Raw genomic sequence first — 23,529 nt, forward strand, 5'->3', positions numbered from 1 at the left:
GGTCCTCCTCTGTGTGCACAGTCCTCCCGATCCCATCCAGTCCATCTCGACGCCATGGGTTCTGTGTTAGTCTCTGACTGCTGCCGTAACAAAGTACCGCAAACCTGGTGGTGTAAAACAACACACACTGGGGGCTTCCCCGGTGGCGCAGTGGTTGAGAGTCCGCCTGCCAATGCAGGGGACGCGGGTTCGTGCCCCGGTCCGGGAGGATCCCACATGCCGCGGAGCGGCTGGGCCCGTGAGCCATGGCCGCTGAGCCTGCGCGTCCGGAGCCTGTGCTCCGCAGCGGGAGAGGCCACAACAGTGAGAGGCCCGCGTACCGCAAAAAAAAAACAACCAAACAACACACATTTGTTATGTTACAGTTCTGGAGGTCAGGAGTCTGAAGTGAGACTCACCAGGCTATAGTCAGGGTGTCAGCAGGGCTGCTTCCGTTCTGTGGCTCTATGGGAGAATCCATTCACTTGCCTGTTTCAGGTTCTAGAAGCTTGGCTCGTGGCCCCCTTCCTCCATCTTCAGAGCCAGCAGTGTTGGCCTGCGTCCTTCTCACACTGCCACCTCCCTAATTCTAACTCTCCTGACTCCACCTTCCCCATTTAAGAACCCTTGTGATTACACTGGGTTCACCTGGATCACCTGGAATAATCTTACTGTAAAGTCAGCTGATTAGCAACTCTATTTCCAGCTGCAACCCCAATTCCTCCTTGCCGGGTAACATAGCGTACGCACAGGGCCCAGGGATGGGATGTGGGTATTTTTTTAGGGGTTGTTATTCTTTTTCTTTTAATATTTTGTTGCAGTGTTTTGTTTTGTTTTGTTTTATAAATTTATTTATTTTATTTTTGGCTGCGTTGGGTCTTCATTGCTGCGCGCGGGCTTTCTCTAGTTGCGGCGAGTGGGGGCTACTCTTTGTCGCAGTGCGCGGGCTTCTCATTGCGGTGGCTTCTCTTGTTGCGGAGCGTGGGCTCTAGGCATGCGGGCTTCAGTAGTTGTGGCTCGTGGACTCTAGAGTGCAGGCTCAGTAGTTGTGGTACACGGACTTAGTTGCTCCACAGCATGTGGGATCTTCCTGGACCAGGGCTCGAACCCATGTCCCCTGCATTGGCAGGCAGATTCTTAACCACTGCGCCACCAGGGAAGCCCCAGGGGCTGTTATTCTGTCCACCACGGGCTCCCATGTTTTTCTCTCTGCCCAGCCTCAGCCCTGGACCCCCAGACCTGTCATTCTACCTGACATCCCCGGATGTCTAACAGGCATCATGGCCAAAATTGAACTCCTGACCTTCCTCTGAAGCTTGTTCCTCCCCTCAGGGTCCCCTCTCCATCCTTCCAGATTCTCAGGCCCCAAACTCAGAGTTCTCCTTGACTGTTCTTTCTCCTGTATCCTGCCACCTTGCTTCCAGCATCCAGGCTCATTGCCTGTACCTTCCCCTTGCAACCAGAATCACCACCTCCATCGCTGCCTGGTCCGAGCCACCATCATTTCTCACCAGGACTATTGTAATGGCCTGCTCACTCTTCTCCCTGCCCTGCCTTACCTCTCCTCCTGTAGGCTAGTCTCAAAAAATAGAACAGAACCTTCCAGTGGCTTCCACCCTATGCAGGGCAAAGCCCAAGTCCTTGTCATGGTCTTCCAGGCCCAGCCTTGCTTCCCAGCCTCACCTCTCATCACTTTCCCACTTGCCCTCACTGCTCCATCCACTCCAGCCTCTTGTTCTTAAATACCAAATGGACTCCTGCCCCAGGACCTTTGCACTTGCAGTTCCCTCCGCCTGGAATGCTCTTCCCCTGAGTACTTCTTACCCATGCTCCTCACCTCACTCAGCTCTCTGCTCAAATGTCACCTCCTCAGAGAGGCCACCTTGAGTGCTGTAATTAAATAAGCCCTTTCTGTCCCTCAGTGTCTCCTTATCCTGTTTTATTTTTCTTCACCATGTGCATTACTTGACATATATCATACAGTTATTTATTGCTTTTCTCTGTTTTCCCCACTAGCGTAAGCTCCCCGAGGGCAGGGATTTTGTTTGTTTTATTCCTTGCTGGATGCTCCGAGCCTTGAACTGTGCCTGGCGCATCGTAGGCACTGAGTGAATACTTGTAGTTTGAATAATAGCCCCGCCTCTCCGGTTGCTTCTCTGGACTCTGCCCCGTACTTCTGCTGGGCTGGGGGTGGGGGCAGATGCCATGGGTAGACCAGGGGCTTGGGTGCCTCTGTGTCCAATAGCTCTGGGCTCCTGGCTGGTGACTTTGGGGTCAGAAAAGAACCAGGGTTTATGGGGTTGGCTGGGAAGCTATCCTGCACTGCTGAAACACCCACAGCCTGGCAGAGGGGTCCTAAAGGGGACAGGCTGATGGGGAGGGGGGAGAGGCCAGCTGGCAGGTGTGTGCTCAGTTTGTGCCCCTCTGAGAGGAATGGGCTGTGGGCCTCCTTCCTCAACACGTGGGCGACCCCTGATGATGACCGTAAACCACGCTGAGAGGAGTTGGCGGTTTCTACTCTTCTGTTCAACAAGTAGAAGCACCTACTACGTGCCAGGTTCTGTTCTAGGAGCTGGGAGACACGAGTGAGCAAGGCAGACAGGGTCCCTGCCCTCAGGACACGGATGTGAGGGGAGCCGGACAGTGAACAACAGAACAAAAAACCTGACAAGTGGTGACACAGTATGAGGGTGAGGGGAGAAAGAGTGATGGGGTGTGTGTTGAGAGGTCCTCTTTGGAGCTGGTGGGGAGGAAGGCAGTTCCCGCCAATGAAGTGTCTACTTTCTCCTTAGATACATCACTGCCTAGCTGTGTGGCTCTGAGGAGTCACAGCCTCTCTGGGCCCATATTAATCAGGACTGAAACTGAGCTACATAAAAACACGGGCTCAGCAAACTAAGATGTCTGAGTAGGGTCAGCAAGCTTCAGGTCTCGCTCAGTCCAGCACTTTATATGGTGAAGAGGCTCTTGCTTTCTCTCCAGTTCTCAGCTCTGCTCCCTCTGTGTTGGTTTCCCTCTTACATGCTGTTTTTCCCACCTGGTGGCTCTAGTGACTTGGGATCCAGTTGAAAAAGAGAATGTCTCCGTCTCTTTGCAGATGCAACAGAAGTGCCAGACTTTACTCTCATTGACTCAGCTTGGGTCACGTGCTCACTCCTGAACCAATCACTATGAACAGAGGAAATCAAACATGCTGATTGCCAGGCCTTTGCCTCTGGGGGAGGGTGTGGTTGGGGGGAGCCCTTTTCTGAGCCACATAGACTGAGAAAGGGGCTCAAGGGTAGATTCCTAGAAGGACAATCTTCTAGAACAAGAGGTGAACGATAGCGGGCTGGCAAAAATGAACAGAGCTGCAGCACTTTAGTCCCCCCATCCGTCCAACACAAGCCATCTGCGGTGCTGGGTCAGGAGGCTGGCTTGGTGTGGGGTGGTGCCCCCTCCTCAGGGTTGCCTGTCCCTCTGGCTTCCAGCCTTCCCCCTGCTGTCCCTGGGTCCCCAGCTGAGCCTGCACGAGGACAGCCCTGTGGTCAGCCTGACGGTGGACAACGTGCACCTGGAGCATGGCGTGGTGTACGAGTACGTGAGCACAGCGGGCATCAAGTGTCACGTGCTGGAGAAGATCGTGGAGCCCCGTGGCTGCTTCGGCCTCACTGCCAAGGTCTTGCTGGGTGCTGCCCTGCCCTGGGGGGTGGGGCAGCCTGATTCCCATGTCCTCAGAGTTAGCCTGGAGCCCTGCATCCTAGGTCCTCCCCCTCCACTCGGTAGCTGTGGGGCTTAGGAGACTGACTTGTTATCTCTTAGCCTCAGTTTACTCATCTGCTAAATGGGCCAGTAATAGAGCTGACCTCACACATGTTTTATGAGGCATATAGTAGTCACCCCAGATAAACCCATTAAGACCCTCCCAGGTGCACAGTGAGTGCTCAGTAGCTGTTAATATTTCTGCAGATCCTTGAGGCCTTTGCCACCGATGACAGTGTCTTTGTGCAGAACTGTGGGCGGCTTATGGCCCTGAGCAACAACATAAGGACCATGTCCCACTATGAGTTCCGCAACATCTGTGACACCAAGCTGGAGAGCATCGGCCAGAGGATCGCCTTGTACCAGGAGGTGCCTGCACCCTACAGGGTCTCAACTTGGGGTATTTTGGTTGTAAAAGTCAAAACCCAACCCAATTTAGCTTAAACAAACAGGAGAATTTATTGGTTTATATTACTGAAGTGTCCAGAGGTGAGCTTCAGGCATGGTTGTATCCAGGCACTCAAACATCACACTATTACAAGAACAGGGCCTCTCTCTTTCTCTTGACTTTATTTTTCTGTCTTGGCTTTGCTCTCAGGCAGTTCCTTTTCATGTGGTGACAACATGGCCCCCAATGGCTCTAGCCTTAGCAACCCCAGTAGAAAAGGAACTTGAAGAGAGCTTTTGTTGACTTGCCTTGGGTCCCTTGCCTAGGCCTGTACCAGTCTCTGCAAGGATGGGGAGGTAGCCTTATCTGAACCTCATGGACTGTGGGTCAGGGAGAGATGTTCCTCAAGGACAGCTCAGGTAAAATGGAGAAATGAACGTGGGTAGGTACTTGGAGGCCTCACGTTTCTCCAGGCCTTCCCTGAAATCTGGGTCCAGTAAAAGGCACTGCAGGGGAACTTACTTTTCCATTTGGAGCTATTGACATTTTGTCCAATTTTGGATTGTCTGACCTAGGCCAGGATAAAGTGGGTGCTGGTGGTGGGCCAGGATTTCCAGACCCCTGTATCACGACTCCACGTCCCCCACCTTTCTCAGTTTGCAGCTCAGCTAAAGAGCAGGGTCAGCCCGCCCTTCAAACAAGCACCCCTGGAACCCCATCTGCTGTGTGGCCTGGACTTTTGCCCCACCAATTGCCACGTCAACCTCATGGAAGTGTCCTACCCCAAGACTACTCCCTCGGTTGGCAGGTCCTTCAGCATCCGCTTTGGTCGCAAACCCTCCCTCATCGGCCTTGACCCAGAGCAAGGTAACTGTGTGTGTCTGTCAGAAACTGTGTCCAGATCTCACACTACAGATACTTAAACAGAAGTATGTCTGAAAGCCAGCAGTCCAGAGCTGTATTGATAGTTCCACGGTCATCAGGGATCCAGGCTCCTTCTGTCTTTCTGTGCCACCATCTCTAGATGTTGCTTTTATCCTGAAGGATGCCTCATGGTATATAGAATGGCTGCTGGAGGACCAGCCATCATGTCTACATTCCAGGCAGGAAAAAGATCACAGTAGTTAAAAGTATATTAGCACCAAACCGAAACTTTCTTATTGAAGTAATTCAGTGTATTAAAAGAATATTTAAAAGAGAAATATTTCTCATTCATTGGGATCCTTAAAATGAATTTGTATACCTCTGTCTAAGGGGCTTGTGGGTGTCTGGGGGCTGTTTCCAAGTGAACGCTCCCTCCCTCCACTGTAGGTCACCTGAACCCCATGTCCTACACCCAACACTGCATCACCACCATGGCTGCCCCGTCCTGGAAGTGCCTACCTGCTGCGGATGGGGACCCCCAAAGCCAGGGTCCCAACGACAGCAGCTTTGGGTCAGCCAATGGAACCCTTGGCCAGGAGCACCGGGGTTTGAGCTTCCTACTCAAGCAGGAGGACCGTGAGATCCAGGATGCCTACCTGCAGCTCTTTACCAGACTGGATGTGGCCCTGAAGGAGATGAAGCAATATGTTACCCAGATCAACAGGTGAGCCCTGGGCCCAGGAGAGAATGGCCCGAGTGTCAGGGTCAGGATTTCTCAACATCAGCGGCATCAACATTTTGCGTAGGATCGTTCTTCGGAGTTGGGAGCTGTCCTGTGCATTATAGGCTATTAGTGGTATCCCTGCCTTCTACCCACTAGATGCCAGTAGCACCCCCTTCCCCAGTTGTGACAATCACACATGTCTTCAGACATTGTCAAATGCCCTCTGGGGGGCAAAATCACCCCTGATTGAGAACCACTGATCTAATGAAAGGCTGGATGTAGGCAGCATCATCAGTAGAGGCTAAAACTATTTGTTGAGAGGTTTTGGGGGAACTTTATCATTTTAATGTTGCAGAAAGAGAGACGGCTAAACGTGATGTCCCTTTTGGTGCGAAGCAGCAGGACACACGCACCGCATCACCTACAAAGCGTTCTTGCCAGCACAAGTCGCACCATTCTCTGATCAAAGTTCTAGATCTCACTACTCAGCTAGAGGACTGGGTTTTAAGGGAGGATGAAATGCCACCTCAGGGACACAGTTGGCTAAATTCAGAGGGTGGGTGATTCTAGATGACAAACGACCCAGTTTCTTTAACAAATAAATGATTGGAGGGGAAGCAGGTACAGGGAGGCGGGGGAGGAGGAACTGTTAGGGAAGAGACTTGAGAGACACATCAACCGAATACAGTGTCTGGACCTGGTTCGGGTTCTGTTTCTAACATACCATCTGTGAGAAGACACTTTGGGGAGCATCAGGGATCCCGTGGTCTGGGAACTAGATGGTATTATGGAATGATTGATTTTGTTAGGTGTGGTAACAGTGACTGGTTATGTTTACAACAGTGTTTCTCAGCCTCGGTACGGTTGACATTTTGGGCCCGATAATTCTTTGTTGTGGGATACTTAGTGGCATTCCTGGCCTCTACTCCTTGGATGCCAGTAGCTAGCCCACTCCTCCCTGCCCTGCTTCAGTTGTGGCAACTAAAAATGTCTCTGGACGTTGCTTAATGTTTGCGCCTGAGGGAACTTGCTAAATTGCTAACCGTTTCCTGGAGTGGGAGAGTGGGGGACAGAAAGCACCCTCAGTTGAGAACCGTTGCTTTAAAAATAAATCCTTATGTGCTAGAGACACATATGGAAGTGTTTATAGGGGAAATTATATGATATCTTAGGTTTGTTTTAAACACTCCAGAAAAAGAAAAAGCAACAGGAAAGATGGAGGAAAGAAAAGTGGATCCTGAGTTGCCACTGTTGAAGCTGGCAGCTGGTTACCTGGGGTCCATCATACTGGTCCCTCTCCTTTTGTGTATGATAGAAATTGTCAATGAGAATAGGAAAAATAATGTAGGGTCTGGAGGCAGGAGGCCTGGGTTTGATCCTGGCCCTGCCACTTATTAGCTGTGTGACCTTAGGCAAGTCACTTAACCTCTCTGAGCCTTGATGGTCTCACCTGTTAAAATGGGGCTAATCATAATACTGACCTCATTGAGATGTAGTAGGATTATATCAGCCAGGGTTTACTGATCACTTACAAGGCACCAGACACTCTTCTAAGCACTTTACATATTTTAACTCCCTTAATCTTTACAGCAGCTTAGGACATAGATAGTGATATTACTCCAGATGAGGAAACTGAGTCTCAGAGAGGTTTAATAATTAGCTTTAGGTCTCTGAACTAGGAATTGGTAGCATTGGGATTTGAACCTGGGGTCTGTCTGTCTTAAAAACCTATAGTCTTAACAATTATACTCTATGCCAGGGATTGACACACTAGGGCCTATGGGCCAAATCCAGCCCACTGCTTTTTTTTAAAAAAAATAAAGGTTTATTGGAACACAGCCGTGCCCATTTCTTTACATGTTGTCTGTGGTGCTGTCACAGTACAGCAGCAGAGTTGAGTGTATAGTTGTAACTGAGACCATATGGCCCTTACAGACCACGTTTCCCAGTTGCCTTCTTTTCTCTGGAGCCTGTGTGTAGCTTGGCTGTGAAATAAAGAGTGTCCATATGTCACGCCCCCTACAGGAGGGACAATGTATTCACATCTGCAAAGTTGCTGGTGGGATTTTATTTATTTATTTACTTACTTACTTACTTACTTACTTATTTATTTATTTATTTATGGCTGTGTTGGGTCTTCGTTGCTGTGCACGGGCTTTCTCTAGTTGTGGGCAGCGGGGGCTACTCTTCGTTGTGGTGCGCAGGCTTCTCATTGCGGTGGCTTCTCTTGTTAGAGAGCACGGGCTCTAGGCGCGCGGGCTTCAGTAGTCGTGTCATAAGGGCTCAGTGGTTGTGGCTCGCGGGCTCTGGAGCGCAGGCTCAGTAGTTGTGGCGCACGGGCTTAGTTGCTCCGCGGTATGTGGGATTTTCCTGGACCAGCGATCAAACCCACGTCCCCTGCATTGGCAGGCGGATTCTTAACCACTGCGCCACCAGGGAAGCCCTGCTGGTGGGATTTTCAGGGAAGGGCCACAGAGCATTTGATGGTTCCCTCTGCTTAGGATAAAAGGTGAGGCCTGAGCTTCCCTGGTGGGTTCGTGCCTCGGTCCGTGAAGATCCCACGTGCCGTGGAGCGGCTGGGCCCATGAGTCATGGCCGCTGAGCCTGCGCGTCCGGAGCCTGTGCTCCGCAACAGGAGAGGCCACGACAGTGAGAGGCCCGCATACCACAAAAAAAAAAAAAAAAAAGGTGAGGCCTGAGGTCAGGGCCTTGTCTGGGGCCTCCATGGAGGCAAGTGGAGCCACGGGCCTCTGCCTTTAAGTTCAAAGTCTTTGCTCCTGCAGGCTGCTGTCCACCATCACGGAGCCCACCTCGGGTGGGTCCTGCGATCCGCCCTTGGCCGAGGAGGCCTCATCCCCCCAGCTGGTCAGCGAAGAGACTGAGATGGACAGGACCGACCACGGGGGCAGCAAGAAAGTGTGCTTCAAGGTGTCAGAGGACGATCAGGAGGACTCGGGCCATGACACCATGAGCTACCGGGACTCCTACAGGTGGGGGCAAGCGGGGCTCTCGTGGGGTTTGCTGTGAATGGCCACTGACACAGTTGAGGCCTCCGCTGTGGGAAAGTCAGAATCAGAGGACATTTCCCAGGAAGCAGTGGGACGGGGCGCTGTCGCCTAGCCATGTGGTCCTGGGGGCTTAGGCCACGCCCCACAGCACACCCCAGATGCCCCCTTCGGCTCCCCGTCCCCTGGTGGACACCACCCATCCTTTCTGCCTTGGCTCCACTCCGCACACGTTGATGGAATGTGGTCCAAGGAAAAGTCAAGATCTGCAGTGTGTTTTAAAATCAACGTTAAGACCTCTGGTTTCTGCAACAAACACTATTTTTACTTGATCCAGGGAGTAAGACCATTTTTTCCCCTGCTGACTCAGAGGATCTGAATTGTTTTCTCCTGGTTAATTATTAACAAGATCAGGGAAGTTTGAATTAGTGGGTTAAATAGACTGAAACCCCAATTTCCTGTAATAAACCATAGAGTGAGTGAATGGAATTCCTTACCACAAATAAACAAGCACCATAGCCTCCAGTGAAAGGTTACATAACATCTGACCATTGTGGTTAAAGTAGAGTCTTGGAGGGGCACTTCAGTTGTTCGTGGGCAAAATACAGAACTGACAGAATTTGGCAAGAAAGGCTTTGGTCCCCATCCTTCCAGCTTTTATATCCTTTCAGTCTTCAAGGGACCAGATTGGTCGGTGTGTCTTGGTGTCTGTATTACGAAATGGTCTGGCTGACTGGGTACTGTGTGTTCCTGGAGCCTCTTGTCCACAGACCAAGATCTCTCCATCTCTCTGGGTTTCCATTCTGACATTTTTGGGTCCTCCGATTTTTCCTTTAATTGTCAGAAAGGTGAAGGAAAGAATTTCAGGGTTGTGGTTTTTAATTCCCCATGCCTTCTGACTTCCTGGGATACAAGCCAAGCAAACACAGTCCTTGTTCTTAGGAGGTTTCTAGCCAGGCTGGGGAGACAAAATATGGAACCATGTGGCCAAGTGTGGCGAATGCAGGTGTGTCCAGGGACAAGGCTGTCCCATGAAGACAGTGACAGGAGTTACACCCAAACGAAAATGATTCATTATCCACCTACCACTTCTGTACTGAGGCCTGGAAATGTTTCCCCAGCGTCAGACCTAGAAAACGCACCAGGACAACCCTGCCCGTCTGTGGCTCTGGCGGTTGGCCCACGGTGCCTTCTCTGGACCAATCGTCCACCCAAGGGTTTTGTCTACACTCCAGAAAGTGGGTTCCGGGTGCTGGGACCAGAGGCTGTGAGTGGGAGGGTGACTCATGCCTTCGTCTCTGCTGCTTTGCAGTGAGTGTAACAGTAATCGGGACTCCGTCCTGTCTTACACCAGCGTGAGAAGTAACAGCTCCTACCTGGGCAGCGACGAGATGGGGTCTGGTGAGTGCAGAGGCTTGTGCTCCAGGAGAGGGGTCCCCCAGCGCGATTCTGTTTTGTTTATTTTTATTTTGTTATGCTTCACTCCATGTTATATTGTCTTCTATTACTTTGCATGGTGTGGTAGTGGTTTTCCTTCAGTCCTTTAGCAAACATTTATTGCTCACCAGTTATGTGCTGGGACCACGGCAGTGAATGAAGAGACAAAGATCCCAGCCCTCACGTTCTCCGTGAACGCCACGGACACGGGACAAATAAAAACACACACGATGCAGTTACATGTTGTGGTGAGGGCTCCAACGTTACTAAAATAGGGTGACCTGATGGTTTCCGTGAATGATGCATGCGCAAACCAAAAATTCAAATGACACAGGAAAGTTCAAAAGAAGTACATGGAAATAAGTCAGAATCTCAGCCTCTCCCCCAGAAATGACTATTGATTATATTTGGGGATTGCTGGTGAACATGTATTTCTGCACAGATGTGGAGAAATGTGGGTGGACGGCTGGAGGGACAGACAGACGTAAATAAGATTTTATAAATTAGATTCTATGTTACTTGGAATTTTTACTGAAAGACTGAAATTTGTTTTTATTTTAGTTTTATTGATTTCAGCCTTTAAAAATTTTATTTTGTGAATAAGACAGACATCCACATGGTTCATAATTCAAAAGGCATGAGAGGGTGGGTAGTGGCAAACCTCCCTCCCACCCCTGTTACCCGGCCTCCCGGTTCCCAAGCTCCCGCTGTCACTACTGCCCTATGTGTCCTTCCAGAGGCAGTATCTGTGCATAAAAATTTAATTTTAATCATACTTCAGTTTAACAGAAGAAAAAGAAGCTCACGTAAAGTCACAGATATTTCTGAACTTTAGGTAAATATCTCATCACATAAGATATTCAGCTGCAAAAACTATCCCTGGGGAGGTTTTAGGAAGGCGCTCACATGTGGCAGCTGATTTAAATGAAATGACTGGGGGATGAATCAGGAGACTGGGATCCGGTTCCTTATATCTGACTTTCTGTCTCCTCGTCTGCAGAGTGAAAACTAATAACATTGACTTACAATTGCGTAATGTTTTAGTTCCTGTTGCCCATTTTGCAGATGAAGAAACCGAGGTGCAGAGAGGTCAAGTGACTTGTGCAGTGTCACACAGCCAGGACCTGGGTCTATGAGACTCCAAGTCCACTGTGGGTTTTGGAGCTCTGTAGCTACATTGCTTTCTTGAGAAAGAGGCTGGGAAGGTGTGAGATGGGGCAGGAATAGTTGATGGCTGTGGTTTCTTCCTTCTGCAAGGGGACGAGCTGCCCTGTGACATGAGGATCCCGTCAGACAAGCAGGACAAGCTTCATGGCTGCCTGGAGCACCTCTTTAACCAGGTAGGACCTTTGTCCCAACTCCGGCCTGACCTTGAGTTCTTCCCATCACCCCTGGTAAGAACCCATAAGCCAGGAGCCGGGGCAGGGGCTATGAGTAATGAGTCCCTGCCACTTGGAGGGCCCTGTGGGCCAAACTAACCCAGAGCTTCCCGCCACCCAGGTGGACTCCATCCATGCACTCCTCAAGGGGCCAGTTATGAGCAGAGCTTTTGAAGAGACCAGGCATTTCCCCATGGACCACAGCTTACAAGGTGAGCAGAGAAGAGTCCCCAGGCAGGGCGAGGGATGACATCCAGCATCCGTCGGGGAGACGGGCTGCAATGGGTGACGTGTGCTGGACAGGCGTCAGGCCACCTGGGCCACGTTCTCAGCTTTGCCCCTCACCTGTTGAATGGCTATGGGTCAGTCCAGGGGCAGTCAGCAGGATCAGCCCGTGGGCCAGATCCAGCCCATGGCCTGTTTTTGTACAGACTGTGAGCTCAGAATGACTTTTCATTTATAATGGATTGTTAAAACGGAACGAAAGAAAGAATATGTGACAGAGACTGTATGCCCTGCAAAGCCTAAATCAGTTCCTATCTGACTCTTTACAGAAAAAGTGTGTGGACCGCTGGGCTGGTCCCTGAGCCTTTCTGGGCCTCCATCTGCCTGTTTATAACATGAGGGGAAGGACTGGAGCACGATTTGCCAAACCTCAGACACCCCACCCACAGCCCCTTCATCGTTTTAGACATATTCATAGAATCTGCCAACATCTTTACATTTTTTAAACCATATTCGTTTGCTGCCCATATTATTGATAGATCAAACTGTCTCCCTTTAAAAAATTCAGTTTTGAAAGGACCTTATTTAACTCCCCGTAAATGGAAAACCAGTATAAAATGTCATAAAATAATGATAAATCCAATGGAAACAGCAACAAAAAATGTCATTGTACTGTAGTTAGGCACTGTTGCCTGCCCAGAACTCTTTGTTCCTTATTCCTGAGGGGGATTAGTGAGTTAAAGAAGTGTTAAGGACTTACCAGCACCAAACTGAGACCTTCTTCTTGAAATGATTGAGAGAAAAAGATTGACTTTTATGTCCCTCTATTTACTTCTCCTCCCATTTACCCATCCACCCACCTATTTAATCTATCCACCCATCTGTCCATCCATCCATCCATCCATCATCCATCCATCCATTCATCTATCCATCCATCCATCCATCCACCCACCCACCCATCCACCTACCCACTCATCCACCCATCTGTCTACTCCATGCATCCATGCGTTCATACATCCAGTAAATAATTTCCAAGAACCAGCTTGTGTCAGGCCTTGTGCTGGGCCCTGGGGCCCATTAGATGAAAGTGACACTGCCTCTGACCTCAAGGAGCTTCAAGTAGAGTTCAGGAGATAGGAAAAGAAACAGGCAGTTGCTCCTAAGTGAGGGTCGGAAGTGGTGAGACGTTGGGGTGCCCTAGCTCAGCTCTCCCTCCTGCTGTCTCAGGATCATCTCTCCCTGGGATGGACCTTAGGAAGAAGAAATGTCAAACTCAGAGGAAACAAAACCACACATATCTCAGAAACCTGGGACTTTGTAGCAGGGAAGAGGCCAAAGGAGCAGGGACCTGTGTTTGCTTGTCTGGGGCCAGGTTCAAGTCCCTTTTCTGTCACTACCCTGCTGTGTGACTTGAGGCAAGTCACTTTTCCACTCTGTGCCTGGACGTCCTCCTCTGTGTAGGGAAAAGGTTACGCTAGGTTACAACTCACGTGCCAGCTCGATTGGTTGTGGCTGTGAGGAGGTAGTACCCGAGAATCCTTCCGTGACTACATCCAGGCTTAGGAGACAAGCATGCCCTGATTGATTTGTGATGTCTGCATTGGATTTGTTGTACCTGTGAGGAGTCGCGGCCTCAGACGAGCGGGAAGGAGTGCTGAGATTGATCAGCAATGTCTGCCATGAGTGTGATACTATGAATTCGTAGCACACTTACCATGTATTTGCCTTCCATGGACCATAGTACCCTAGAGTCCTGCCAGCATCCTTGACCTAAGATTCTGAGCTTTGGAATCTAGTGATGGTACAGAGGCCTTTGTGCCACCATTTTCCAAAGCTATCTAATTGTCCCTTTCCTGCCCTCATGTCGCTTTCTGCCCCAGAGTTCAAACAGAAAGAGGAGTGTACAATTCGTGGCCGCAGCTTGATCCAGATCAGCATCCAGGAGGACCCCTGGAACCTCCCCAATTCCATCAAGACCCTGGTGGACAACATTCAGAGATACGTGGAAGGTCAGCTGGGCGGGGAAGGCTGTGATGTGGAGGTTTTGTGGCCTTTGGTTCTTGATGTGCAACGTGGAAGGATCAGGAATGGGTCCATCTCCGTGCCCCATGTCTCTCCAGGCCCTCTGGAAGAGAGAGTGTCCCTTTCTCAGCTGTGTCCTGCCCTGGGCAAGGCCCTGGGACAGTACACACTTGATCAAGGAACCGCTGATTTGGGGTGCCTGGGGCTTCCTTGCAGAGTCAGGAGGCTAAGAAGGCTGAACTTGTTCCTTCTCAGCTTCCAAAATTGTGGATGTAGTTCAGTTCCTTTTGCTTATTAACCAGGTTACAAGTTGGGGGGTGGGTGGGTCCTGATCAGACTTGGGCTGCCAGGTAATGTCTAATGCCGCAGCATTAAACACTGTGAACCTGCTGCCAGCATTTATAATCCGAGACCCCACTTGGCTGGAGATGAGTGGCGGCCACCCTCTTTAGGTGGGGGAGGGGCGCCTCCCAGTCCACATGGATCCCACCACGGCCTGTGGCCTGGGGTCTGCTTCATGCACCTTATGTTACCTGCCTGGCCCTTGGCAGCATTTGAGCCTGGGACTCCTGGGTTAGAAGGATCCCAGGCCAGGGAGACATCTGACCAGGACGGCAGGAGGTGCTTGGCCCCAGGGTCATGACCCCAGGAACAGCACCCTCTGACTTGGAAGTCTGTGTTGGCCCTGAGCTGTCCTGTCTTCCAAAACTGTGACTGGTGAAGAGCATGGACCCCAGAGCCAGATGGCCGGTGCTCGAACCCCAGCTCTCCCACTTATTGGCTGTGCGACCTTAGCAAGTTCCTTGACTTCTCTGTGCTCCAGTCTCTTCATGTGTAAAATGGGTTCATAGTGTTGTTGTGAGGGATAAACGAGTCGGTACAAACAAGGCACTTAGTACAGTGCCTGGCACACAGTAAGTCCTCAGTAAGCATTTGCTGGTGTTATTACCACACCCTGCCCTGCATCTTAGTGCCTCCCGAGGACAGAGTGTATCCCAAGAGGGCAAATCCAGGGGCCTTTCAGATTTTTCTTTTAAGCCCCTTCTGGGCCCAAGAGCCTTTATTTGACGGAAAGAGACCAGGGTGTTAGGCCTGTGTCTGGAAGGTCTGGGCTTTGTCTACCTGTGGGCAGGGCTTGGCTGTGTAGGACGATGTGAATAAGTACCTGAGTACACGTGTGAGTGTACGTGGTCTGAGTGTGCTCCCACATGTACGTACACACGTGTGTCAGGGTGTGCCCACGCACAGGTACAAGGTGTGGGCTGGGGGCTCTGGCCCATTAGTTGGAGGGGCTGGTTTGAGTCTCTGTATAGACAGTTGGGGTGCAGCTGACAGTTGGGGTTTCTGGAATCTGCTCAACATTCAGTCAGAGCTTGTTGAGCACGGCTCTGTGTGCCCAGAGCTTCGCTGCAAGAAGGGGTCAGGCACGTGGGCTGCGGGGAGGCCTGGCTCGACTTGCTTCTTCCGCTAACCCCTCTCAGCCCATCTCCTTCTCCTTCCAGATGGAAAGAACCAGCTTCTCCTGGCCTTGCTGAAATGCACAGGTGAGGGCTTCGAAGGGGCAGCTGTCTGTGATTTGCACACACCCAGGTGCATCCGGGAGAGGCCCCCCGGCAGCCAGTGCCCATGACCGCACCCCGGGGAAGGCCTCTTCCGCCGGCCAAGGTTGACTTTTCCCCTGGTCGTCGGGGTCTGCACAGGGGGAGGTAACACCATGGCCTCTAGCCCCTCCAAGAACTACTCAGACCTCACTTCTTCCTCTTGTGTCTGGGGGACAAGTCTCAGGGCCCTGGAGCCAGGAGCACTGTCTCTTACCACTTCCCAGGCCTGGGCTGATCTTGACGAGGACACAGGATAGAGCACCGACAATTAGGGAGGATCTTTGCCGGTAGAGCCCTCAGCCCCAGCCTGGGCTTCCTACCCCGAAGACAGTGGGGTGGAGGAGGGGCTGACGGGGGCCTAGGGGAATCTTGGAGGTGTTCTCTGTCCCTCCCTTCCTTCCAGAAATTCTCAGCCAAGGGGCAGCTAGAATAGGATCTGGGTCAAAATTGGTCACTGAAAACCCATTGGCTAGAGCCAGTCATCAAAAATAATCCCTTCCCGGGCTTCCCTGGTGGCGCAAGTGGTTGAGAGCCTGCCTGCCGATGCAGGGGACATGGGTTCGTGCCCCGGTCTGGGAGGATCCCACATGCCGCGGAACGGCTGGGCCCGTGAGCCATGGCTGCTGAGCCTGCGCGTCCGGAGCCTGTGCTCTGCAACGGGAGAGGCCGCAACAGTGACAGGCCCGCGTACCGCAAAAATAAAAACAAAAAACAAAAACAAACAAAGAAACAAAAATAATCCCTTCCAGGGAATTCCCTGGTGGTCCGGTGGTTAGGACTCGGTGCTTTCACTGCTGGGGCCTGGGTTCGATCCCTGGTCAGGGAACTAAGATCCCGAAAGCTGCGTGGCACAGCCAAAAGAAAAGAAAAAAATCCCTTCCAGGATATTAGGACCCTGAATGACTGATTGCCCAAAATTGGCCAGTTCTGTAAATCACATCACAAGCAGGGGGCAAGGAAGTGGTGGTGGTGGGGGATGATAAGAAGGCATACTTCTCAAAAATAGAGAAAATGGTAAACTGCATTTCTTAAAACATGGAGCTGGCATCATCACTCTCAATCAATGCTGAGAAATTTCCTAATAAATGAACAGCTGAGGGTAAGGGTTTGGGGAACGCCCTTGGAAAATCACAAGTTGTTTTGTTGTTTTACGTAGGCAGATGGGTCATTGAGGGGGCTGAGTTTTTCCACGGATTGGCTTGGCTTTTGGAGAGTTGAGTTTTATGGAGTTGCCTTTGGTGCCTGGGATGAATGAATTCTGTCTGCCAGTTGGCCCCGGATGGGTGGTCATGTTGGGGAGAGGAGGCTAGTCCCGGGCCCCGGGCTGTGGGGTACAGGCCTGCTGATGGTACAGGAGCCCCCTGCCCAGCGCGGCCCCGTCCCCTCTGTCCACAGACACGGAGCTGCAGCTGCGGAGGGACAGCATCTTCTGCCAGGCACTGGTGGCTGCCGTGTGCACCTTCTCCGAGCAGCTGCTGGCGGCCCTGAGCTACCGCTACAACAACAATGGCGAGTACGAGGAGAGCAGCCGGGATGCCAGCCGCAAGTGGCTGGAGCAGGTGGCGGCCACTGGCGTCCTCCTGCACTGCCAGTCCCTGCTCTCGCCGGCTGCGGTGAGTGGGGGGCGGGGGAGGTCTTGCTCAGGCTGTCGCTCACCCCGTTCATGTATTCAGCGGCTGTTTATCGAGCACCTACTATGTGTCACTGTTACAGGCACTGGGGACCCAGCAGTGGACAAAACAGAGAGTTCGTTTACTCAGGGACCTTATACCCTGATTTTGGGGAGATAGACATAAACAACTAAGGACCAGGGATGGTACAGACCAGTGGTTCTCACCAGGGCAGTTTTGCCCCCAGGGTACACTTGGCAAACTCTGGAGACATTTTTGGTTGTCACAACTGAGGGAAGAGGAAGTACTACTGGCATCTGGTGTGTAGAGGCCAGGGAGGCTGCTAACCTCCTACAACACACAGAATGCTCACCTCCGTGCCCACCCCCCGGCAGAGAATTATCTGGCCCCAAGCGTCAGTAGTGCTGCAGTTGAGAAACCCTCATTGATAGTGTTAAGGGCTAAGGGGAAGGTCTGGGGCGGTGGCAGTTGAAAGTTTTGATAAGGCAGCTACTGAAGGCCTCAGTGAGAGGTGACATCTGACCTAAGAACCGAAGGAGGGGAGGGGGTGAGCCATGAGGACACTGGGGAGGAGCCCTCCAGGCAGAGAGAACAGCAGGTGCAAAGGTCCTGAGGCAGGAGGATGCACGCAGTGTTTGAGATACAACGAGGTACCCAGTGCGGCTGGAATAGAGTGCGTGAGCCCGGGGAAGGTGGGGGAGGTGAGTCCTGAGAATTAACTGGGGTCTGACTGTTCGGGGTCTTGCAGGCTGTTGTAGGACTTTGGCTGTTACTCTGAGTGGGTGGCAGTCAGGGGAGGGTTTTGAGGAGAGGAGGGACAGGATCTGACTTTGATACTTAAAGGATCACCCAGGCTGCGGGGTGGGGAAGAGTGCAGAGGGGCAAGGGCAGAAACTGGGAGACCAGTGAGCAGGCTTTTGTGGTAATCCAGGTGAACTTTGTTGATGCAGACAGCACCTTGTTTAGTCCTTGCAGTGGCCCCCAGATGGGTCCTTTCACCACCCACTTTTTAAGGATGAGAACACTGAGGCCCAGGGAAGCTGTGTGAACCTGGGAGTCTGACTCTAGACCTGGTTCCCCCAGACTGCCCTGCCTTCTCCACATCTCTTTTATCTCTGAGTGCCCTGTCCATCCACTCGCAGGGCTCAGAATCAGGGTGGGTCCCTCTACCAGCTCCGGGAGGAGGCAGAGCCAATGACTCAGCATTTCAGGGTACTGGTACCCAGAGCCGATGCCCCCCCAGAAATCCAGCCGGCAGCAGCACTTGCTCTGTGCTGTTTGCCCCTCCACCCGTGTGCCCAGGCCTGAGCTCCCCACACCTTGCAGCCCTGAGCCTCCTAGACATTTTCCCGGGCCAGACAGGAAGCCAGAGCTGCAGCGGTTTGGGAAAGAGTGGCCGTGGTGCGCCCTCTGCTGGCCGATATTGCAGACGGGTGCCTGCCTGGTGGGAGACACCCTCTCATTGGTTTCTGGAACTGAGCACCCAGCCCTCACTTTCTTCTTCTCTGATGAGGACACCGGGACCCAGTGTGTTAATTCAGCAGTTGCCAGGATATGCAGGCTCTGAGCTGGGTGCTGCGTTGGAATGGTTCAGTGGGATTGGTGGGTTGACCCGGGTAAGAGGACCACCCAGCATGATAGAGCAGAGATGGGCTCTGACCTGGGAGGTGCAGGACAGGCCTGGAGCAAACACGATCTCACGTCCAGCCCCAGAGAGACCTGCGCAAGACCTCATGCCTGGTAGCGTCACAGCCTGGTGTGTCAACTAGAGTTGAATCATAGCATCTTGAAGTGAAACCTGGGGCAGGGGTGGCACCTGTGACTCCTCCACTCTGTCTTGCTCTTGCAGAAAGAGGAACGGACCATGTTGGAGGACATCTGGGTGACCCTGTCGGAGCTGGACAATGTCACCTTCTCCTTCAAGCAGCTGGACGAGAACTACGTGGCCAGTGAGTGATTCCTCCTACCCCCACCGTGGGAGTCGGGGTTCTGGAGTGGAAGGGACTGCTCTGGGGTCACCCTGTCCCTCCCCCTGCCACCAGGCCAGCTGCCTAAAGTTGACCCAGGACCCAGTGCTTTCAAACCTCATGCTCCCAGCATACAGGGAAGGAGAGGGTCTCTTTTTTTATAAACCCAGCCGTCTCCAAGAGCGCTTAAGAGGGAAAAACAGCCAGTACCCAGTTCTTGTTAAAACTCCTAGAGATAACCTTCGGTGGGATGAAGACGTGTTAAGATTTTCTAAGAACTTACACCATAATTTTCTTTTTTCCTTTCTTTCTCCCTCCCTCCCACCCATCATTCCACTCGCCTACCCACTCATCCACTCATTCATCTACTCATCCATCCACCCATCCATTTCTCTATCCATACATCCATCCATCCCCCATCCACCCACACACTCATCCATCTATCCACATACCCATAATTTCGAGCACATGATACGAGTCGGGCTCAGTTTTAGGTTCTGGGCCACAGTGGAGAGATATACGGCCATGGTTTCTGCCCTCCTGGAGCTCACATTGTGGTCCAGTGGGTCTCAGCCCTGGCTGCACTGGGATCGCCCAGGGAGCTTTTCAGATACTGATGCCTCAGTCCCAGCCCCAGCCCTGGTGATTTGGATTCAGCCTGTGGGGTGGATCCTGGGCCTTGGGATTCAAGATAAGCTTTCCAGGTGACTTTGATGTATAGCCAGGACTGAGAATCACTGCGCTCGGTTCTAGAGCCATGGTTCTCTGAGTGTGATCCCTGGACCAGCGGCACCTGGAAGCTTGTTAGCCTCATTCTCAGGCCCCATCCCAGACCTGCTGAATCCCAGACCGGAAGCAGAGCCCAGAAATGGGTGTCAGCAAGCCCTCCCGGTGATTTGGAAGCATGCTAGTTTGAGAACCCCTGCTTTTCTTGTTGTTGTTTTTTATTATCACCTCCCTGAGGAGCTTGTTGAGACAATTTTTTCCTAATCACCCACACCCCCGTGAAATTTTTATATCATGGATATACTATATATCTGTTATGTACTATATGTATATATGTGCTTTACATACAAAAAGAGTAAGTTTTTTTTTTTTGCCTTTGCCCCCCAAACCAATTTTTACCTCCTTGGAGGTGATATCACCTGTTGAGAATGTGTAAACTGGAGTCCAGAAGCACAGTGGCTTTCATTTCGGGGACCAATTGGAATTGGTTGGCAGTGCCTGTCTGTAGGCCAGCTTGGGCTCAGGGAGAATTATCCATCAATTAGTGATGTCTGCTATGGGTGCAGGGTGGGGTGTTGGTGCCACCCCTGCCACAAGCTCTTTGCTGTGGGTGTAAATAAGATGCAGATGCTGTTTGAGGGTAGCTTTTGCCAGGTAGAGGCCCTGGGCTACCAGGTGAGGGGTAGAAGGAGCATTGGTGAGGCTCTGAAGATAAACAGGGATGACTCCGCAGCTGGGCAGAATCAATGTCAGGTGTAAGAATTAAGCAGTAGAAACTGGGACCTGTCAAGGGAGGTGAAAAGGGAGGTCAGAGGTTGCTCCTCTGAGTAGTAGGGGGACGGGGCTATCTGAGGTGCCCCGAGACTGTGGGAGGGCAGGAAGGTCTGAAGCCGCGGCTCTGGGGTGGGCAGACAGGGAGGTCCTGGGACATCACAGTGGCGATCTGAAGGAGGTCTGTAGCTGCCCTCGCAGAGGTGGGGCGGGGTCCCTCCGGCCTTGACGGTGAGCCCTCTGCCCCACCACGTCCCCCACCAGACACCAACGTCTTCTACCACATCGAGGGCAGCCGGCAGGCACTGAAGGTCATCTTCTACCTGGATAGCTATCACTTCTCCAAGCTGCCCTCCCGCCTGGAGAGCGGGGCCAGTCTAAGGCTGCACACCGTGCTCTTCACGAAAGGTGAGCCGCGGGGACGGGCTGAGTGGGGCCCACTGGGGATGGCCGTGCACACCGGGAGCCAAGCACCTGCCCTCGCTCTTCGTCCTTCACAGCTCTGGAGAACATGGAGGTGCCGCCTCCTCCAGGCAGCCAGACGGTGGAAGATTTGCAGCAGGAGATCAATGCCCAGTCCCTGGAGAAGGTTCAGCAGTATTACCGCAAACTCAGGTATCTGCATGGGCTACATGATGGGGGCGGGATTCTGAACACTGTCACGGGGAGTGAGCGTTAGCGTGTAAGGCACCGGACGGGCCCCCAATGCGGGGGCGGGCAATGCCCTTTCTTGAGCATCTACTGTGCGCCAGGCCCTCTGCCTACACGAGCTCATCAGATTCTCACAGCAGTCACTGGCAGCCATTCTAACCCACTTTGAAGATGAGGAAACTGATGTCCAGAGAGCACACCCAGCTTGCCCAAGTCACGCAGCTAGACTGGGTCTGCTTGGCTCCAAAGCAGGTCCTTCCATCTGGGGGGAGATGCCTGTTTCATTCTGCATGGGGGTGGGAGCTGGGACAGGGACCCTGGGATTCTTGAGCCTGTGAGTGAGGGACATGACGCCAGAGCCTCGGCCCTGCTCAGGGGAGACCCCCAGAGAGAAGAAAGAGTAGGGGTCACATCCGCCAGGAGGAAGCCTGGCGCCCAAGGAGGCAGCTCCCACTACTACTGCCCCCATCCCAGCCCGTTCCTACTTCTGCCTCACCATCTCCCTCCACGAGGAAGGTGGGCTGAGAATTAGGAGACTGGGGTTTCAGGGTGTGGTAAGGGCTTTACTATTTGGAAGTGGGAGAATGATGCTTTCATATGTCTGTTCAGGGAAAACATCTTCCTGTATTATTATAACTGGCATCTCTCTGGATCATTCGACGCCATCAATCTGTTCTGTGCCGTTCGCTGAATATTTTAAAAATTGCCACTGTAATCATTCATTCATCTCTTCTTTCATTCAGCACCTGTCACTCAAGGCCTTCCATAGGCCAGGTTCTGTTCTGGGTGCTCACTTAGGAGTCAACAGTGACCAAACAAAGCCTGTTCTTCATGGAGGGTAGATTCTAGAGCTGCTGTGGTCTGGCCCACCCCCTGTTTTGTCAATAAAGTTTTATTAGCACACAGCCACGTTCATCCATGTGTGTATCGTCTCTGGCTGCTTTTGTGTTGCAACAGCAGAGCTGAGTCGCATCTTCACAGAGACTGGTCTACACAGCCTAAAATATTTACTCTTTGGCCCTTTACCAAAAAAGTTGGCCGAGCGCTGTTCTAGAAGGGGAGATAAGCAATAACCCAGTAAACAGAGCAGTGTGATGTGTCAAGTGATGAGGGTGCTCAGAGGAGACACAGCAGGATGGGAGAGAGAGTGGGGTGTCGGTGCTGATTCTGACGGCCAGTCGGGGGGAGGTGGCATTTGAGGAGTGCCCGGGAGGCCCCTTCCTGCTTCCCCCAGGGCTGTTGGAGGAACAGGTGACTGTGGGTGTGGAGAGCTGTGCCAGCCGCTCTTAATGATTTGTTTCCTCCAGTAGTTGGAGGGCAAAGAGGCTGCGGCTGCAGTGGGGCAGGGGCTGGGAGGACGGTGGGCGTGGCGGCCCTACCCTCACCCCCGTCTTTCTCTCTCAGGGCATTTTACCTGGAACGGTCTAACCTGCCCACGGATGCCAGCACCACAGCGGTGAAGATAGACCAGGTGTGCTCTCCTTCCCCTCACCTGCCGTGGAGCTTGGGCAGGGCTGGGGGTTCGTGTGGTCAGACAGGGCCCAGGGTCACACCCCAGCCAGAATCCTGGCCGAGATGCCCCAGAGGCCTCTGCTGTCCCTCCTCCAGGAAGTCTTCTGTGATAACTCCTTCCTCATTCGAGAAATCCTGACATCTTCCCCACCTGCTTCAGAACTCCTTAGATGATGTATTCTCACTGGCACCCACTCACCTGTGCCTCTTGCATCTCCCTTGTTCATCGCAGCATCTCTCTGAGGCTGGAGCCTCACACCAGATGCGGCCATGCAGTGCTCTTTTTGTGTGTTTCCAATTTGTTGCCAGCATTTAAAAGTCAAAAGATTTCCCGCAAAACGGAGGCTTCTAGTTTATCTTTAGCAGTGGGAATACCTGGCTGTCTGGGCCACATTCCTGCGTGTTGCGCTCGGCCTTGAGGGGGCTGTGTCCCCCTGCCTACTGCTGCATGCTGCAGGCCTTTCCCCCTCTGCCCAGGCTCTCTATCAGGCCTCGATTTCTTTTTTTTTAATTAATTAATTAATTAATTTGGCTGCATTGGGTCTTCGCTGCGGCACACGGGATCTTCGTTGCAGCGCTTGTCGTGGCGCGCGGGCTTCTCTCTAGTTGTGGCGTGCGGGTTTTCTCTTCTCTCATTGTGGCGCGGGCTCCAGAGCACGTGGGCTCTGTAGTTTGTGGCACGTGGGCTCCAGTTGAGGCGTGCGAGCTCAGTAGTCATGGCGCGCAGGCTGAGTTGCCCTGCGGTGTGTGGGATCTTAGTTCCCCGACCAGGGATCGAACCCGCGTTCCCTGCATTGGAAGGCAGATTCTTTACCACTGGACCACCAGGGAAGTCCCTGTCAGGCCTTGATTTTGACAGTGGTTTTGGGGCTCCTGGCCTCGGACCGCGAGGCTGGGCTCCGAGAG

At 52.4% G+C, this 23,529-nt stretch overlaps 1 protein-coding gene across 3 annotated transcripts in view; it reads left to right on the forward strand.

Moving 5' to 3' along the window:
- The window catches only part of PREX1 (phosphatidylinositol-3,4,5-trisphosphate dependent Rac exchange factor 1), a 201,649-nt gene that overhangs the window by 172,937 nt on the left and 5,183 nt on the right, over positions 1 to 23,529 (forward strand). For all 3 annotated transcript variants that reach the window (XM_012537823.3, XM_049699089.1, XM_033411142.1), the window contains 15 exons: positions 3,450 to 3,637; positions 3,928 to 4,089; positions 4,765 to 4,975; positions 5,420 to 5,696; positions 8,480 to 8,686; positions 10,014 to 10,102; positions 11,396 to 11,478; positions 11,639 to 11,729; positions 13,623 to 13,751; positions 15,267 to 15,308; positions 16,761 to 16,978; positions 18,846 to 18,945; positions 20,725 to 20,868; positions 20,961 to 21,075; positions 22,516 to 22,582. In XM_012537823.3, coding sequence (XP_012393277.1) covers positions 3,450 to 3,637; positions 3,928 to 4,089; positions 4,765 to 4,975; positions 5,420 to 5,696; positions 8,480 to 8,686; positions 10,014 to 10,102; positions 11,396 to 11,478; positions 11,639 to 11,729; positions 13,623 to 13,751; positions 15,267 to 15,308; positions 16,761 to 16,978; positions 18,846 to 18,945; positions 20,725 to 20,868; positions 20,961 to 21,075; positions 22,516 to 22,582 — 2,123 coding nt within the window. The remainder of the gene's footprint in view (positions 1 to 3,449; positions 3,638 to 3,927; positions 4,090 to 4,764; positions 4,976 to 5,419; positions 5,697 to 8,479; positions 8,687 to 10,013; positions 10,103 to 11,395; positions 11,479 to 11,638; positions 11,730 to 13,622; positions 13,752 to 15,266; positions 15,309 to 16,760; positions 16,979 to 18,845; positions 18,946 to 20,724; positions 20,869 to 20,960; positions 21,076 to 22,515; positions 22,583 to 23,529) is intronic.

This window comes from Orcinus orca, chromosome 16 (genome assembly GCF_937001465.1).
Source record: "Orcinus orca chromosome 16, mOrcOrc1.1, whole genome shotgun sequence".
NCBI classification, from domain to species: domain Eukaryota; kingdom Metazoa; phylum Chordata; class Mammalia; order Artiodactyla; family Delphinidae; genus Orcinus; species Orcinus orca.